Source organism: Natrix helvetica, assembly GCF_964273705.1.
Source record: "Natrix helvetica genome assembly, chromosome: 4".
Taxonomy (NCBI): domain Eukaryota; kingdom Metazoa; phylum Chordata; class Lepidosauria; order Squamata; family Natricidae; genus Natrix; species Natrix helvetica.
In genome coordinates this window covers 169,679,232-169,697,683 of record NC_138550.1, presented here as the reverse complement: position 1 = coordinate 169,697,683, position 18,452 = coordinate 169,679,232, and the positions used below count along the sequence as shown (strand labels likewise).

At 43.6% G+C, this 18,452-nt stretch overlaps 1 protein-coding gene across 1 annotated transcript; it reads right to left on the bottom strand.

Annotated features, from left to right (window-relative positions):
* Positions 1–16,239: 16,239 nt before the first annotated feature.
* Positions 16,240–18,276, bottom strand: LOC309392221 (endogenous retrovirus group 3 member 1 Env polyprotein-like; the record flags this gene model as incomplete). The annotated part of the gene is made up of 2 exons (XM_081953240.1): positions 16,240–16,979; positions 17,262–18,276. 2 exons carry the CDS (start codon positions 18,274–18,276, stop codon positions 16,240–16,242), a joined length of 1,755 nt encoding a protein of 584 aa, XP_081809366.1.
* Between the last annotated feature and the right edge of the window lie 176 nt (positions 18,277–18,452).

Genomic DNA, 18,452 nt, shown 5'->3' with positions numbered 1-18,452 from the left:
TCCCTTTCACAGTTACTACTACTGAGCAAGGTACCACCTATACTGTACCTGTGCATTCCATTTTTGTTGCCTAAATGTAGAACCTTGCTCTTTTCACCATTGGATTTCATTTTATTAGATAGTGCCCAATGTTCAAGTTTGTCAAGATCCTTCTGTATCTTAAGCCTATCTTCTGGAGTGTTGGCTATTCCTGCCAGCTTGGTGTCATCTGCAAATTTGATGAGTTCCCCATTTATTCAACTCTCCTCCATGCACATATGTATATGTCTCTGTTCTTTTTGTATATATGTTTGTCTTATGTGTATTTTTATCCGTTTTGATTGTACGCCGCCCCGAGTCCTTCGGGAGAGGGTTGCGGCTAATCAAATAAAATTATTATTATTATTATTATTATTATTATTATTATTATTATTATTATTATTATTATTATTATTATTATTATTATTATTATTATCCCCTCATCCAAATCATTGATGAAGATGTTGAAGAGTACTGGGCCTAAAACAGAGCCTTGGGGTACTCCACTGCATACTTCCCTCCATGTAGATGCAGTTCCATTGAGGACTACACGTTGAGTGCGATTGGTCAGCCAGTTACTAATCCATCTGGTGGTGATGCTGTCTAACCCATTTTTTTCTACTTTATCTAGTAGTAGGTTATGGTCTACCTTATCAAAAGCCTTACTGAAGTCCAAGTAAACTATATCAACGGCATTCCTCTGGTCCACTAATTTTGTCACATTATCAAAGAATGCAATAAGATTAGTCTGGCATGATCTGTCATGAATGAAAACTGAAATGTTTTTCTGAAGTTGCGTTAAGTTCGGAGAGACAGAAGGTCTCAGAATTAAAACATGTGCTCTAATATTGCAATAATCTTGGGTGGGAGGCCAGGAGGGCATGAGTGACACTGGGAAGGGTCTCCCGGTCCAGAGATGGACTCAACTGCTGTACCACTAAAGGGCGGTCCAAGGTCCTCCCACCTGCTCTTCCAGCAGCAACTGTGATTCCAGAAGGACCCCCAGGTTATACAGAGGATCAGTTTAAGACAGTGTCATCCCATCCAGAAGCTACAGCAGAAAATCCCCAACATGGGAAGCACCAACCATCCCAAGCCATTCAGAACTTCTAATGAAGTCCTCCTCTAGGTCTCCTCCTTCATGGAGGTGGATCTCCACAGGTGGAAGAGTTTTTTGAATGGGGGAACCCTATTGTTGAGTTGTGATTTCTAGAAATGCTTGACTGACAGTTGTCGTAGCATTTCTTTAGAACCAAATGAAGAGCTTTTTAATTTTCTGATTGGCTCTTTATTGAGTTTTAATTCATTCAGTTGTCAGATGAACTTCCTGGGAGCTGCCTAGTTTATAGCTAGCATTTATTTTGCATTTCATTTTTATCTGCTTTTACTCAAATTGTATTTTGAAGTGCTTTTAGTGTAAATTGTCCAGACAGTTTTGGCTATAAGGTAGATTAAACATTTTAATAGATAAATGGGTAGATAAAATAATTCTTCTGTCCATCTAGCAGCATTTCACATCTTAAGGTATCTTCATGCACTTCCCCAAATGTGTTATGCTTGTTCATCTATTTCCTCTGGATTTGCAGCATTGATGTGTAACACAACATGCCAATCAAGTTCCCGTCAGACAAAGCATCTCTGTTCTGGTATACTGATTTCTGTTATATACATCTTAATGCATCATGCAGTCTTTCCCGAATGTGGCTTAGATGAAAATCGAGAATGAATTCAGAATGAATTTATGGATCCTGAATAACAGAGTTGGTTAGAAGGTACCTTGGAGGTCTTCTAGTCCAACCCTCTAATCATGCAGAAGTTCCTATAATATTTCAGGCAAATGTTTGCTGAAAGCCTCCAGTGATGGAGTACCCACAGCTTCTTCTTCTTTGTGAATATATTTTTATTATTTTCACATGTTTTACCCATGATTGTCTTGGCAATGGAGCTAGCATGTGTCCATCGAGGTCATCTTCCTTATGGTCTATCATGGACTATGCAGAATACTTTCACATTCAAGACTTTGGGAAAAGTACCGACAAGAGCAATGAAAATGATTAAAGGCTTTGAAATTAAAATATATTGTTACATACTGTTCTGTCTCGTGAATCCAAGGAATATGCAGACCCAGGCTTGGCTGTCCCTACTTCTTTCTATGACATCTTCTCCACAGCTGTTCCTGTCTCCTGTCAATTCAACGTCTACGTACATCAGGGACAACCTCCCTCTGTTCCTCCTCACTGCTTCCTGACTCAGATGCCACCTAGTGGCCAACAGGCTTCTCCAGTTCCTACTCTGACTCCAAACACCCTCCAGAGTCTTCCTCATCCTCCAGAGCAGTCCCATAATGGTCTGAGCTGCCAGAGTCCACCAACAATTCAGCCAGCCGCTGCTGGACCACAACACTATCCCTCACCGCAGGGTCCTTCCCCCAAGTCTGATGCTCAGGGTGTGGCTTAGCTGGGAATTATTCATGGAAGGCCTACACCAAAGCAGGTGCGTCGCATCCTCCCAGGTAACATCCTCCAGCTCTCAACCTTTCCATTCCACCAGGTATTAATACTGTCCTTTCAGCCATCAGGAATCCCGAATCCTAGCAACGTCGTACTCAGCCGATGCCTCATCAGCACGGGGTTCAGGCTGGGGATGATAGGGTTGGCGAAGGGGACAAGTCGGCCGTTCAGGAACAAGAAGCGATCAATGAAAGACCGGGTGGACTCGCATCAAACGTGGCAAAGTCAGGCGATAGGCGACCGGATTGATGACTGCTTCAACAGGAAACGGGCCAAGGTAATGGAGGTCTAATTTCTTGGCAATGCCAACGGGCGGCGCCTAGGAGTAGAGCCTTCTCTGTGATGGGCCCAACCCTCTGGAATGACCTCCCCCCCGATATCAGAACCACCACCGACTTCCGCTCCTTCCGACAAAAACTGAAGACTCACCTGTTCCGTTTAGCCGGCCTGGCCCATTCATAGCTTATTCTACCTCCTGGCAGATATTTTAATTGGGTATTTTTAGGGTTATTTAAATATTGTTTTTAATTGCTTTGCTTTTTGTACAGTTTCTTATTGCCTCCTCTTTTATGTTTGTATTTATGTTTTGTATTTTCTATCTATTGATGTGTTTTATCTGAGTGTACACCGCCCTGAGTCCCTTTGGGGAGAGGGGGCAGTATAAAAGTCTAAATAAAAGTAAAAAGTTGACCAGCCAATTTGATGGAAGGTGTCTAGTGGACACCCACACTCGATCATCCACAGTCAACGCCGGTGTTGCGCGCCGAGACCTGTCTGCAACTCTCTTATAATCCTCCTTGGCTTTATTCAGATATCGCCGCACTACTTGATGGACTGCCGGTAGTTCTGACAGGAAGTCCTCAACTGCGGGGACCAGTGAGTCGATGGGTGTGAGGGGAAAGAACCGATGATCATACCCCACATTGGCCAAGAAGGGTGTTGTCTGCGTGGATGTGTCCTGTGAATTATTGAACACTAACTCCACTATTGCCAGATAGTCTGCCCAATCATTTTGGTGCTGGTTCACAAAACAGTGCAGGTACTGTTCCAAGATCCTGATCACTTTTTCTGTCCTTCCATCGGTTTTGGGATGGTGAGCTGAGGACAAGCAGATCTTAACATCCAAGGCTGTCATCAGCCCTTTCCAAAACTGGCCTGTGAATTGTGTTCCTCTGTCCAACACGACCCTGTCAGGTAGGCCGTGCAGCCTGAAAACTTGTTGAATAAACATGTGGGCAGTGACGCAGGCTGTTGGTAATTTTCAACATGGGATAAAATGAGCCATCTTTGTCAGCATGTCTACCACCATGGTAAATCCAGAAGACGGAGGCAAGTCTGTCAGGAAATCCATAGAAATGGGCCCCCAGGATCTCTCCGGGGTCGGCAATGGCTGAAGCAGCCCTGGAGGGGCTCCCGTCGCTGACTTGGCCTGCCGACACCGTACACAAGACGTGATGTAAGATTGTACATCAAGTCGCAATTGAGGCCACCAGAAGGTACGGGAGACCAGGTTCAAGGTCTTGAAGAGGCCAAAGTGCCCCGCCAACGGATTATCATGGCACTGGGATAGAATAAGTCTCTGAAGGGGCCCTGCTGGCGCTCATAAAAGGTTTGAAGACGGCAGGGGCATTGGTCAGCCCAAAAGGCATGACCGTGTACTCAAAATGCCCATACCTGGTACCGAATGCCGTCTTCCATTATTCCCCGGGTTGGATCCAGACAAGATTATAGGCTCCACAGAGATCTAATTTGGTGAACACCTTAACTTCGCTGAGATGCTCCAACAGTTCAGGAATAAGGGGCAGAGGATATCGATTGCGCACCGTGATAGAATTCAATTTTCGGTAGTCACAACAGAGTCTCAAATCTCCCATCTTCTTTTTGACGAACAAGACTGGGGCAGACAATGGCGAAGACGAGGGCCTGGTAAAACCCAAATAAGTTTTTATCCCCAAAGTCCCGCAATACGACCAATTCCAGGTCTGACATTGAATACAAATGACCCACAGGGAGCGGCACGTCCGGAAACAAATCAATGGGACAATCATATGGCCGGTGCGGTGGCAATTGGTCTGCTTCTTGTTCACTGAACACGTCTGCAAAATCTGCTATGTCGGAAGGCAAGGATACCCCAGGTGGACTCAGCAGCTGGCCTGCGCATTCATGACGGGTGTGGTCCACACATTGCAAGTCTGGAAAGGTGACAAAGTGTTAGCCTGAGTGTGCCTCATCCATTCACCTGATCTAACACTGGTGACAAAGGTGGGATTGGAAGGCAACTAGGCACAAATAAGAGCTGACTGACAATCCAGCAAACAATCCAGCCTGGAGCTAAGCACGGTATCGAGCAGCCATCTATAAGTGGCAAATTTAAATCTGACAATGCACATCCTGCCAGCTTCGTACAACTCAGCCCTGAGCACTGGGACTCATATATGATGAGGTTCGAATGCTTCCTTGAAGCCAACGACCTCCTGGGCCTATCCGAAGGCCAGAGGAAAGCCATGTTCCTGAGCTACTGTGGGTCAGAGGTATTTGACACTGCCAAGGACCTATCCGAGCCAACGCCTGTATAGTCAGCCAGTTGGTCAGTGCTTCAATAGACATTGAGGACACACTATGTTGCCAAACCATCTAAATATGTGCGGAGGCATGAATTCAACCTCCGTAACCAGAAAGAAGGTGATCAACCAATATGTTGCCGTACTTCGTATGGCCACAGCATATTGCGAGTTTCGTGACTTTAAAAAGAGAAAAATGCCAAATTAATGTTCCAAGGGTTGAATTCCTGGGGTATTTGATCGATGGCTCTGGAATTCACCCAACAGATAAAAATATTAAAGCAATCCAGGAAGCCCCCACACCTCACAATCAGACCGAGCTGCAGACGTTCCTCGGACTTCTCAATTTTTATAGTGTCTTTCTTATAGACAGAAAGCTACTGTTGCTGAGTCCTTGCATCGGTTCCTTGGCAAGAACGCCAGATGGACCTGAGGACAGGCTGAGGCCACCACTTTTGCTGCAGTTAAAAACTGCTGTCAGTAGACACGTTCCTGGTCCAATATAATTAAGCTTTGCCCCTTGTCCTGACTTGTGATGCCTCTCCTTTCGGTGTCACGGCCATGCAATTTGAGACTTATTTAGCTACTCAGGGAATGAGACATGCCCTGGTCATTCCTTTCCATCCATCTAGTAATGGACAGGTGGAGAGAATGGTGTGATCTGCAAAAGAAGCCATATCCAGGATGGGACTGGGAGATTGGCAAACGTGGGTAGACCAATTATTCCTTTACCACCACATTACTCCAAGTGCAATCACTGGCAGAAGCCCCGCTGAGCTTCTGATGGGTCACCCGCTATGATCGCCCTTGGACTGGCTACACCCAAACTATTCTGCTGCGACACTCCCAGTCTCAACGCCTAAGGCGTTTCCATGACTACTATCAACTTGAGAAGGGGATCGGGGGAAATGTCATGCAAACTTTTGACCAGAGTAAAAGTCTCATATTTCTGTACTGGAATGTGAATGCGCATGTCTCTGACTCAAATGATTCAGGGCCCGACACACGAGGGAGGACACACTCTGGACCTCGTTTTTGTCTCTGGCCAGTGGTTGAGTGATCTGGGAGGAGGGGACTTAACCATCACTCCCCTGTCATGGTCAGATCACTCACTCCTTCGTCTTGACTTCCCTGGTGCTACCTCCCGCTGCAGGGAGGCGGAACCGGAAAGCACTAGATGGTTCCGCCCCAGGCGCCTGATGGAACCAGATAGGTTCCAGACGGAGCTTGGGCCACCTCCTGTAACCTTGACCCGCCCCCGGGTAGAGGACCTGGTGGTCGCGTGGAATAATGCGACTACCGGGGCCTTGAACCGGGTGGCGCCTTTGCGGCCTCTCCGGCGGCAACGATCCACCCTGGCCCCTTGGTTTACCGAGGAGCTGAGGGTGATGAAATGCCGCAAGAGACGTCTAGAGAGTCGTTGGAGATCCTCTCGTTCCGAACTTGATCGAACACAGGCACGAGCCCATTTAAGGATGTACCTTGTGGCATTGAGAGTGGCCAAATGCCAATATTGTGCCACTCTCATTGCATCTGCAGAGAACCGCCCTGCCACCCTGTTTCGGGTGTCCCGCTCCCTCTTGTTTCAGAGGCCGCGGGAGGCCCCTCTACAGGGCAGAGCAGAGGAATTTGGGAAATATCTGCAGGATAAAATCGCTCAAATCCGGAAGGATTGGGTCCCTGTTAGTGGTCCAATGGAGACGTCCATGGCGAGTCTTGAGGAATCGACCTGGGAGGAGTTTGACTTGGTTGCCATCGAGGATTTGGACAGAATGCGTGGACGACTGCGACCCACCACATATTTATTGGACCCGTGCCCCTCCTGGCTTGTACTGGCATCCTGGGAGGTTACACAAGACTGGCTCCTGGACCTAGTGAACGCTTTGCTGAGCGGGGGGTCTCTCCCGGCCACCTTGAAAGAGGCGGTGGTGAGACCCTTGCTCAAGAAGCCTTCCCTGGATCCTTTGGAGCTGGCCAATTATCGTCCTGTCTCCAACCTTCCCTTTCTGGCGAAGGTTGTAGAGAGTGTGGTGGCCTACCAGTTTCCACGGCATCTGGAGGAAAATGATTATCTAGACCCGCGCCAGTCCGGCTTCCGCCCCGGTCACAGCACGGAAACGGCCTTGGTCGCGTTGGTGGATGATCTCTGGAGGGCCAGAGATAGAGGTTGTTCCTCTATCCTGGTCCTATTAGACCTCTCGGCGGCTTTTGATACCATCGACCATGGTATCCTGCTGCGCCGGCTGGAGGGGTTGGGGGTCCGGGGCACCGTTTTGCGGTGGTTCGGCTCCTACCTTTCTGGCCGGACGCAGCGTGTGTTGGCAGGGGAGGAGAGGTCGACCCTACGCCCCCTTACTTGTGGGGTGCCACAGGGGTCGGTCCTCTCGCCACTCCTGTTCAACACATATATGAAGCCGCTGGGTGAGATCATCCGTGGTTTCGGGGTGGGATACCATCTGTACGCTGATGATACTCAGCTGTACTTTTCCACCCCGAACCACCCCAACGAGGCCATCGAAGTGATGTCCCGGTGTGTGGAAGCCGTACGGATCTGGATGGATGACAACCGACTCAAACTCAACCCCTCCAAGACGGAGTGGCTGTGGGTACCGGCTCCCCGGTTCAGCCAATTAATTCCATCATTGGCCATCGGGGGCATTCAACTTGCCCCCGTGGAGCGGGTGCGCAATTTGGGCGTCCTCCTGGATGCCCGGCTGTCCATGGATGACCATGTGACAGCCGTGGCAAGGGGGGCGTTCCACCAGGTTCGCCTGGTGTGCCAATTGCGCCCCCTACTGGACCGGGACGCCTTACGCACAGTCACTCATGCGCTGGTGACGTCTCGCTTGGACTACTGTAACGCTCTCTACATGGGGCTTCCCTTGAAATGCACCCGGAGGCTACAGTTGGTCCAGAACGCAGCCGCGCGGGTAATTATGGGGAGTACTAAGTACTCCCATGTGACACCGTTCTTGCGCGAGCTGCACTGGCTTCCTGTGGTCTATCGGGTGCGTTTCAAGGTTTTGATAACAATCTTTAAAGCGCTCCATGGCTCAGGACCTAGTTACTTGCGGGATCGTATTCTGCCCCATACATCCCTGCGACCAATCCGCTCGCACAGAGAGGGCCTCCTCCAGGTGCCGTCCACCAGACAGTGTTGAGGGGCGGCGCCTAGGAGTAGAGCCTTCTCTGTGGCGGGCCCAGCCCTGTGGAATGACCTCCCTCCGGATATTAGGAATACCTCTGACCTCCGCTCCTTTCGTATTAAGCTTAAGACCCACCTATTCCAAGCAGCTGGCCTGGCTCAACTTTGATCTAACCATATCGCTCCTGACGGGTTTTTACTGGGTATTTTAATTATATTTAATTATCTAGGGGTTTTTAAATACTGTATTTTAATTGTTTTATTTACCAGCCGACCTCCTCCTTGTGTATGTCTCGGTATATGTCTCTGTTATATGTTTGTCTTGTCCACATATTTATTTCATATGTTTCATTGTACGCCGCCCCGAGTCCTTCGGGAGAGGGTGCGGCTAAGAAATAAATATTTATTATTATTATTTATTATTAACATGGACTATAAAACCCATAAAACAACAAAATTAAATAGAAAAACACTCCCAAAGTCCTTCTTCAGGATGATGGATGAAATAAACCTAAAAGATGTTTGGGGAGAAAGAAATCCTACTAAAAACAATACACCTTCTACTCAAACAGACATTTATCATTCTCTAGAATTGATATGATTTGGGCTTCAACGGACCTATCTAGCAGTGCACAAGAAGTGGAAATTGAGTCGAATACTTGGGCGGACCACAACCCAATGACAATAGGATGGAGACAACAAAGAACAAGATCTAGATGGACACTAAATAATATGATATTGAAAGAGAAAGAATTTGTAAAGAAAATGGAAAAAGAATTGACTTTCTTTTTTAAAGAAAACAAAAAAGAAGATACGTCCTTGCAGAATCTCTGGGATACAATGAAGGCCTTTTCTAGAGGTTTGATAATAGACTATGCAAGAAAGAGAAATTTAAAGAAAAGACAAGTGTCTAAGGACCTAGAAAAAGACTATAGTACACTGGAAAAAGAATTACAGAAATGTACACAAAAGAAAGAGATTAAAATAAAAATGGATACAATAAAACACAAAATGGACCTACTGGAAAAGGAGGACTTGGCTCGAAAAATCAGAGGCGCTAAACAGAACTACTTTGAAAATGCAAATAAACCAGGCAGATGGTTGGCATATAAACTGAGAAAAGAAAGAGAGACCAAGAAAATACAACAACTAAGAGATGAACAAGGACAATTGCCCTATGGAAATATGGAAAAGAAGAAAATTATACAAGACTACTATGCTAAGTTGTATAATAATAATAAAATAATAATAAAATTTTATTTGTTAGCCGCACCCTCTCCCGAAGGACTCGGGGCGGCGTACAATAAAAACACATAAGTACAAATATGGACAATACATACACAAAAATGTAGACGTATACGTATACGTAGAGGAGGTAGACAAATGCATATAAACAATTAAAATCACAATTTAAAATCCCTTAAATAAATTACAAAATTAAAACCCGTCAGGAGCGATATAATCAAACTATGGTTGAGCCAGGCCAGCTACTTGGAATAGGTGGGTCTTGAGCTTTACACGGAAGGAGCGGAGGTCAGAGGTAGTCCTAATATCCGGGGGGGAGGTCATTTCACAGGGCTGGGCCCGCCATAGAGAAGGCTCTGCTCCTAGGCGCCGCCCCTCGGCACTGTCTGGTGGACGGCACCTGGAGAAGTCCCTCTCTGTGCGAGCGAATTGGTCGCAGGGATGTATGGGGCAGGATACGATCCCGCAAGTAGCTAGGTCCTGAGCCATGGAGCGCTTTAAAGATCGTTATCAGAACCTTGAAACGCACCCAATAGACCACAGGAAGCCAGTGCAGCTCGCGCAGGAAAGGTGTCACATGGAAGTACCTTGTACTCCCCATAATTACCCGCGCGGCCGCATTCTGGACCAACTGTAGTCTCCGAGTGCATTTCAAGGGAAGCCCCATGTAGAGAGTATGAACAACAGAATATAAAAGAGGAAGAAGTGAAACAATATTTACAAAATGCCAAACTCCCCCAAATACCAAGTGATACTAGAACTATATTAGAAGATAAAATAACAATGATGGAGTTAACTGAAGCCCTTAAAAGACAAAATAATGGGAAGGCCCCGGGACCAGATGGCCTTCCTGTGGAATTCTATAGAACACTAGAGAAATCCTTGGCCATTCCCCTTCTAGAAGTTATGAATGAAGTAATGACTGAAAGCAAAATACCTAACTCATGGCTGGAGGCATATATTACATTGCTACCCAAAGAGGAGGCAGACCATACGCAAATTAAGAATTATAGACCTATCTCCTTGTTGAATTCAGACTACAAGTTATTTGCTTCTATATTGGTGGAGAGATTGAAAAATATTTAAATGGGTTTATTCATCCGGACCAAAATGGCTTTTTACCAAAGAGGCAAATTAGAGATAATATAAGAACAATTTTGGATACCTTGGAATATTATGAGGCTCACTCTGGGAAGCAAATGGCTTTGATGTTCCTGGATGCGCAGAAAGCTTTTGATAATGTGAATTGGATATTTATGATACAACAAATGGAACAAATGAACTTTGGTAAGAACTTTATTCAAGCCATACAAACGATATACCACAAGCAAACAGCTAAGATAATGATAAATGGAGAACTGACGGATCCCATCGAAATAAAAAGAGGCACGAGACAAGGCTGTCCACTATCACCACTACTTTTTGTTTTAACATTAGAAGTACTAAACAGAAAGATTAGAGAAGAGGAAGGAATAAAGGGAATGAGTATCAAAAAGGAAGAATATAAGCTGTAAGCATTTGCAGATGATCTAGTTTTTATTCTTGAGGAGCCACTTCAATCTGCACCTAAATTGATAGGAAAAATTGGGGCGTATGGAGAAGTTGCAGGCTTCAAAATAAATAAAGACAAAACAAAGATTTTGACAAAAAAAATACCCTCAAAACAAAAAGAAGAATTGGCGGAAATTTTGGAAATGCAAATTACAAATAAAGTTAAATATTTGGGGATTTACCTAACAGCCAGATGCAGCACTCTTAAAGAAGATAATTATCTTAGATTGAAGCAACAAATTGCAATAGATGTGGTGAAATGGGAGAATCTTCAATTATCAATGATCGGGAGAATCTCAACAATCAAAATGAATATCCTACCTAGAATTCTATATTTGTTCCAGACCATTCCAATTAAGTTGGGGAAAGACTACTTTGAAGATCTAAATAAAATGGTGTTGAAATTCATATGGCAGGGGAAAAAAGCAAGAATAAAACGTAAATTGTTACAAGATGCTAAATCAAGAGGAGGGTGGGGCCTACCCGACTGGGAGTTATAGTATCAGGCAGCTAGCCTGATGTGGATCAAAGAATGGATAATGCTAAGAAATGCTAAGCTTTTGAATCTAGAGGGTCACGACCTGTTGTTGGGATGGCATGCATACTTATGGTATAAGGGAACTAAAACACATGGTTATTTCAGAAGGCATTTTATAAGAGAGGCTCTGTTATTAAATTGGGAGAAGGTTAAGAGGTTGCACTACTTGAAAATTCCAGTCTGGATATCAACTATTGAAGCTTTTTCATACTCAATAATATATAAAAGGGAAGAAATGGTTAGATATGCTGAATTATTGAATACAGAGGGTGAACTCAAATCCATACAAGAATTGAAACAGGAAGGTATTGAACTCAATTGGTATTCATATGTGCAAATACATTCTAGATACAATGAAGATCGAAAAAATGAGGGCTTTTATGATAAAATGACTGAATTAGATAAAATCTTAACAGGTAACGACAAAAAAGTAATTCAAAAATGTTATGCCTATTTATTAGAGGTGAAATTATATGAAGAACAAGTTAAAGGAACTATGTTAGCTTGGGGAAAAAACTTTGGACATGGGATTGATTTAGAAAAATGGCAAAAATTGTGGACTCAAAACTATAAAATGACAATGTCAACTGCATATAAAGAGAATTTGTATAAGATGTTTTATAGGTGGCACTTATCCCCATCGAGAATAGCAAGAATGTCTAAGAATAAATCCGAAAAATGCTGGAAACGTCATCAGACGCCGGGCACATTCTACCACATGTGGTGGACTTGTTCTGAAGCTAAAAGATACTGGACTAAAATACACATGTGGTTGGAGAAAATGATACATAAACATATAGACTTAAAACCAGAACTCTTTTTATTGGGAATAATACCAGAAATATACAACAAGGACTTGAAATATTTGATTATAAATGTGTTAACAGCTGCTAGAATTGTATTTGCCAAAAACTGGAAAAATGAGAAACTACCAACAGAGGAAGAAATTATTCAGGAAATAATGGATTGTGCTGAAATGAGTAAACTTACATTTGAAATTAGAGAACTAGAGGATGAGCAATTTTATAAAGTACGGGATTTGTTTGATCAATGGCTGGATAAAAAAACCTGGAAATAAAAAAAATTCTCTATCTTATCTTATATGTAATAATAGAAAGCTATATTTAATGTTGTGAAAGTTTTTTTCCCTCTTTTTATATGTTAATTTCTTACTATGAAATAGATTACTTACTTATACGATATATGAAGAATAATAATGTACTTAATGTATAAGAGTGGGATGATTTAAATTGTTAGGTATAATTGTAGGTGGTGACTATTTTATAATATAAAATGGATTAATGATGATGTAATGAACAATGGATATATATATACATGGATTGATAATTAATAATGGAAAATTATATTTGGAGTTGTGGATGATTGAAAATTTTATGGTTAACTGAAAGTAGAAATGTGTAATATGAATTAATGGGAATCTTTTGACTTAATCCTTATTCTTATTTCTTAGAGATTGGTGATATGATAATTTTATAAAGACTTATTGTTACTGAGTAGATAATTATGGATGTAAGGAAATAAGGGCTGTCACAAATGAAAGAATACTAATGGCAATCTGAACACATAATGCTCAATGAAATATTTAGTTATGTTTAATGGATAACCAGTGACTTTATTCTTAATTGTAAAAACCGCTGCACAAAAACTTGTAACCAAACAACATGCTTGATGAAATTGTTTTTCTTTTTCTTTTTCTCCTTGCTCTTGTTCTGTATGTGTTGTTTTGTCCTTTTTAAAGAAAAATAAATTAAAAAATTAAAAAAAAAATACCCAAGAACGAGAACAGAAACATTTGCTCAAAGCTCTTCCATTTAATTCTGAGCTAAGATTGGTCATCTGATTGGTCAGTTTGAGCCAGATATACTCTGGGAGGGGAGCACCTTTTAGGTCTTCCCTTCTGGTACCCAGCTTTTCCACTTTAAGAACCAATGCAACTCACAGAGTAGTGATATTTACATGTTCTGAGTAACCAACACTGAGTAACCAAAAGCTGCATTTTACACCAGATGGAGCTTCTGAATGCTCTCCAAGGACCGTCTCATGTAGAGTCCACTGTAGTGTCCTGACGGGAGGTCACAAGAGAATGAGTGACTCTTTGCAGGGCCTCCTTGTCCAAAAATGGACTCAACTGGTACATCACCCAAAGATGTGCAAAGGCCTCATACGTGGTCTTCTAGCAGGAGCCATGAGGACTCCCAGGTTGCACACAACACATATGCAAGACAGTCTCATCACATCCAGAACCCAAGATGGAAAATCATCAGCATGGGAAGGTTGCAATGGGTTAGACATAACTTCGCAACTAAAAACAGCAAAACTAATTTTTCTGAGCTTCTACCAGCATTTCACATCTTAAGATATCTTTGTGCACATCCCCAAATGTATTATGCTGGTTCTTCTACTTCCTCGGGATTTGCAACATTTATGTGTAACACAACATGTCATTCTGCTTTCTGTCAGACAAATCATCTGTCTTATGATCTACTGATTTTCAGTTCTAGGCAGCTCATTGTCTCCTGCAGTCTTTCAATGATGAGGCTTAGATGACAATAAAGGGAGAGGCAGAATGAGTTTATGGATCCAGAATCAAGGATCTCCTCCTTGAAGGACAGAGTGTGCATGATGGATTTAAAATTAAGAAAAATAAATAAAAATATCCAGCAGAAGAAAAGATATGGACTGGAATACGAACATTAGTTGTATTGCAACTGTGAACACTTTTTCAACAAGGAGCCAAATGAGAGAATGCCACGTCCCTGTTCGCGGCTTATCCCTGAAGGGTTCTAATAGGGACAATACAGACTGTACAATAATTTTGCATGGTGTGCAATGTTTGCCTTGCATAAGCGAAGAAAGGTACACATCTCTGTAAGCCCGGTTACATTTGGAGATACAGCAAGACGTTTTAACCAAGAGTTATTAGCTCAATTAGTCAACTGGAAGCATCAAAATAAGCATAGGGGCAGGGCAAGGGAAGAAACGGTGAAGTGGGAGATAGAACGGAATTTTTTGGGGGGCAGAGATCATACAACTCTGTGTACCCCATCCTCATTTTGGGCCCAGCAATAACTGTCAAAAATTGCTGTCTATGAAGTGCAAACTTTGCCTTCCATCAAAAGCCAAATTTCCTATTTTAAGTTCCATTGAAGCACTTGCTCAATGTTCTTCCATGCAATTCTGAGCCAAGGCATATTGATTGAATCAGTCAACTCGAGACATCAAAATATACCTAGGAAGAATGCAGCTGGTAAATCAAATCTGAGTCAGAGCAAACAGGGAGGGAAGGAGAAATTTTAATAACAATTTGAGGCCCAACAGTTGTCAGAAGTTGACCAAGGTGGGGTGAAGTCTGACAAACTCTATCGCTGGAAGTTTTTAAGAAGAGATTGTATAACCATTTATCTGAAATATTTCTTCATATGTTTTAGCCTCAAGGCCCTTGATCATTCTTATTGCTCTTTTCTTTATTCTTTCCAGAGTCTCAACAGAACAATTAATCAGTGGGACAACTTGATTCCAGAAGTTGTTGAATGCTCCAAAACTGGAAGATTTAAAAAAAAGATCGGACAACCATTTGGGTTGGACTTGAAGACCTCCAAGGTCCCTTCTAACTCTGTTATTCTATATTTCAGCAAAACCCAGAGGGACAATATGAACAGAACAATAATTTTGCACAGTGTGCAGTGTTTGCATTGCATAAGCAAAACAGGTAAACATCTCTCTTATGTTTTATTGTTTTTGGAAGTCCACCAAGAACAATTTTAAGCTGAGGGCTTTTAGCTCAATCAGTCAATTTGAAGCATCAAAATATCAACCATCAGTGTATATGTGTGGTATATAATGGAATTTTAGTTGATGGAGAGATCATATAATTGTGCGCATCTCAACCTCACTTGGGGCACAAGGATCATTGTAAAAAAAATTGCTGTCTAAGATGTTTGCCTTGATTTAATAGATATGTTGCGGCAGACCGTGGCAGGAAACCTCAGTCAGCCTAACATAGGACGTGAGACCACAAGGTAAAAGAGAAACAGGTGTTTAATGATGCATCAGAGTTCAGAGCGTTTAACACTGCAAAGTCTGAACTGTCCTGGGTAGGCCAGGACAGAACTTTAATACCCCTTCAGACGTGTTGGGGGTTCCATAGGCGTGTTTGTCCAAAGGGAAAAAGGAAGGTCAAGGGGAGGTACATTCTAGATTCATCATCATCACAACCTTTACAGTAAAATGTTACAGATATGCTCTTTGACATTTAACAAAAACAGAAGTGAATTTGTTGATTTGTCAGAAACGAGAAGTTGAAAATGCTAACATTATACAGAATAACAGAAAAACAGAAATAATGTATTAGCCTAGGCGATCTCTACATAAAGGTGAGTACAATGCTAAATACCACTTCCTTATTTCTTATCTTACAACATCTGCTTTTCGCTGTGCCCATCCATAAAGTGTTTCCTAAGCGATGTGTCACTAAAATGCGTAATCTTTCCTATGCCAGCTACAGAAGTCCTTTTAATATGCAGACTTAATTAATGTTTTTATGAAGAAGTTTTATCAAGGAGTCTAGGGGCTCCTATACCCTTTAAATGAGGGGGTTACTTACCTGCTGCCTCATTCCCCCCTGTTGAAACTTCACCTGTATGTGATAGCTTACTGGGGAGTTTCATAAGCCCCGTTGGGATCATCCCAAGCACGTTCCTCCTTTTCTTGCCGTAGCAAGGTAACGTACTCACCTTCCAAGTCACACAGAGCTAAGGCCTTTACAGAGGCCTTTCTGTCGACCAGAAGTGAGAGACTGTTACTAATGGTTCTCACAAAAATGGGGAGAATGCAAGGCAGAATAACACATCCAGCCGCAATTAGGCCAATCAAAGCCACTATCGCCTGCAGTCCAGGGAGTTTGGGAAACCAAGACCCAAAAGCTGAGGAGAGATCAAACCCTTTCCAATCCTGCCCCTCAAAGTGGGTGAGCTGCCTCATTTCAGTAGTCAATTGCTTTATAACTGAGCCAGTTTCATCTATTTGGAGACAACAGTTGGTAAGGTTAAATTTTCCACACACCCCACCTTCTTTGGCCAGCAGATAGTCCAGGGCCAGCCGGTTCTGATATACAGCTGTCCTTAGTTTATCTGCTGTTGAGGCCAAAATGTTAAGTGACTTATCAATCCTTTCACCTGCTAGGTCCAACACTGCCTGGAGCCTAATGATGCGATTCAGCATATATATAGGAGTGCGATACCCCCAGGACCCATCCTCAGCCCAAGTGGCCTTCCCATAGGTGCAAACAATACGTTCCGAATCCCAGAATGTTTGTTCTTCGTATTTGGCCAATTCTTTACAAGGGAAGTTGGAGAATGCATGTTCGGAGTCCCTCTTCTTCCTCCGAAGCCCTATGTGTTCATATAGGGGAACCCCTAAAACTTGGCGTTTTTGGATGGGGAGTAGGAAAAAGGAAGGTTTTATCCACCCCAGAACACATGACCCAGACCAATACGGTGGCAAGACCTCAAAGGCAGTGTTGCCACAAATCCAATACATATTTGCAGGGGCAACCCATGGGCCTGGGAACTCAGGGTTGGAGGTAATGAAAGGAAGGAAAGCGCTGTTGAACTTTGGAGGGGCTGGCAAATCGGATGGCGATGTCCATTTGGTATAATTGACATCCCACGTACCTAGGCATATCAGATGGCCCACCGGGAATGACCCATTCCGGACAAAGCAATTTCGTCCCTCCAAGTTTGTGGTGAGCGTCCAGACTATGCCCGATGGATCAGTTCTGGTGGTAATATTGCCATCCCGACTCATGTTGTTATATACTTCGGGGCTAGTTTCCAAAGCTTCCCATGGCCACTGTTCTCCCATGTTAGTTCCACCATACACAAAGCAGTTTTGAACTGCGAGGGACTTTGCCACAATCTCAGCCATTTCCACAAACAAATTGACTGCCTTAGTACTTAGAGGGAGAGGTTCTTCCAATTCTCGAAGGCTGTCATAAACTGACCATCCAAGAGACTTTATTTCCCCATCATTCTTAGTCTGGAGGCGAATGGTGATGTAGGTAACAGGATCCCTCCCTGACCCCTCAATCCCAATGCCATAACTAACCTGAGGGGGATGGTCTCGAGACACCTGGATCGATACCAGATTACTACCGGGGATCCTTTCAAACTTGACAATGTGCGGACAACCAGAGTGTGTTCCCTGGCCTGTGTATTTGCAAACACAATCCCAACCTGTACATACCATTTGGTTGTCACAAGGGCTGAAGTCATCAGGATTGCCCTTGTGCGGGTCCAAATTTCGTGGACATAGGTATTTGTGTGCAGATTGATAGACATTTCTCCAGCTACTGTCCCCACAGGTAATATGGACCGCTTTGTCCATGGCAGCACACACATCAAAGACCACAGTTAGGGGTTGCGTTCCTTGCTTCAGGGCTACTGTAGAGTTCAGGTAATAGAGCCATGAGTGTTCCTGAGAGGTAAGGCCGAGGCCTGCCCAAACAGAAACATTCATCCGTACAGGGAGTTCTGGATTATAGCACACCAAGTCAGTTCCCTGCAAGCAGTAACTGTACATGGTGCCATTGGAGGTGCACCCTGTGGCCTGGGGTACACAATTTGGAGGGGCCTCAGTGTGGTAGATCAGGGTTTCAATGGTGCGAGCCCCTACCCATGCCTTTTTCATGCAAGGTGTGCAGCTGTCTAAACCTTGGGATTTTGGAAGGTAGCAGATGATACCGGTGGAGCCCTGGCATCTTTTGTATACCTGGGGCTTTAAGGGGACCTGAGTACAGTTTCTAATGCCAGCCCGACCCCTACATATTTTTACCTGAGGGTGATCCTTCCCAAAAGTGCAGTCTG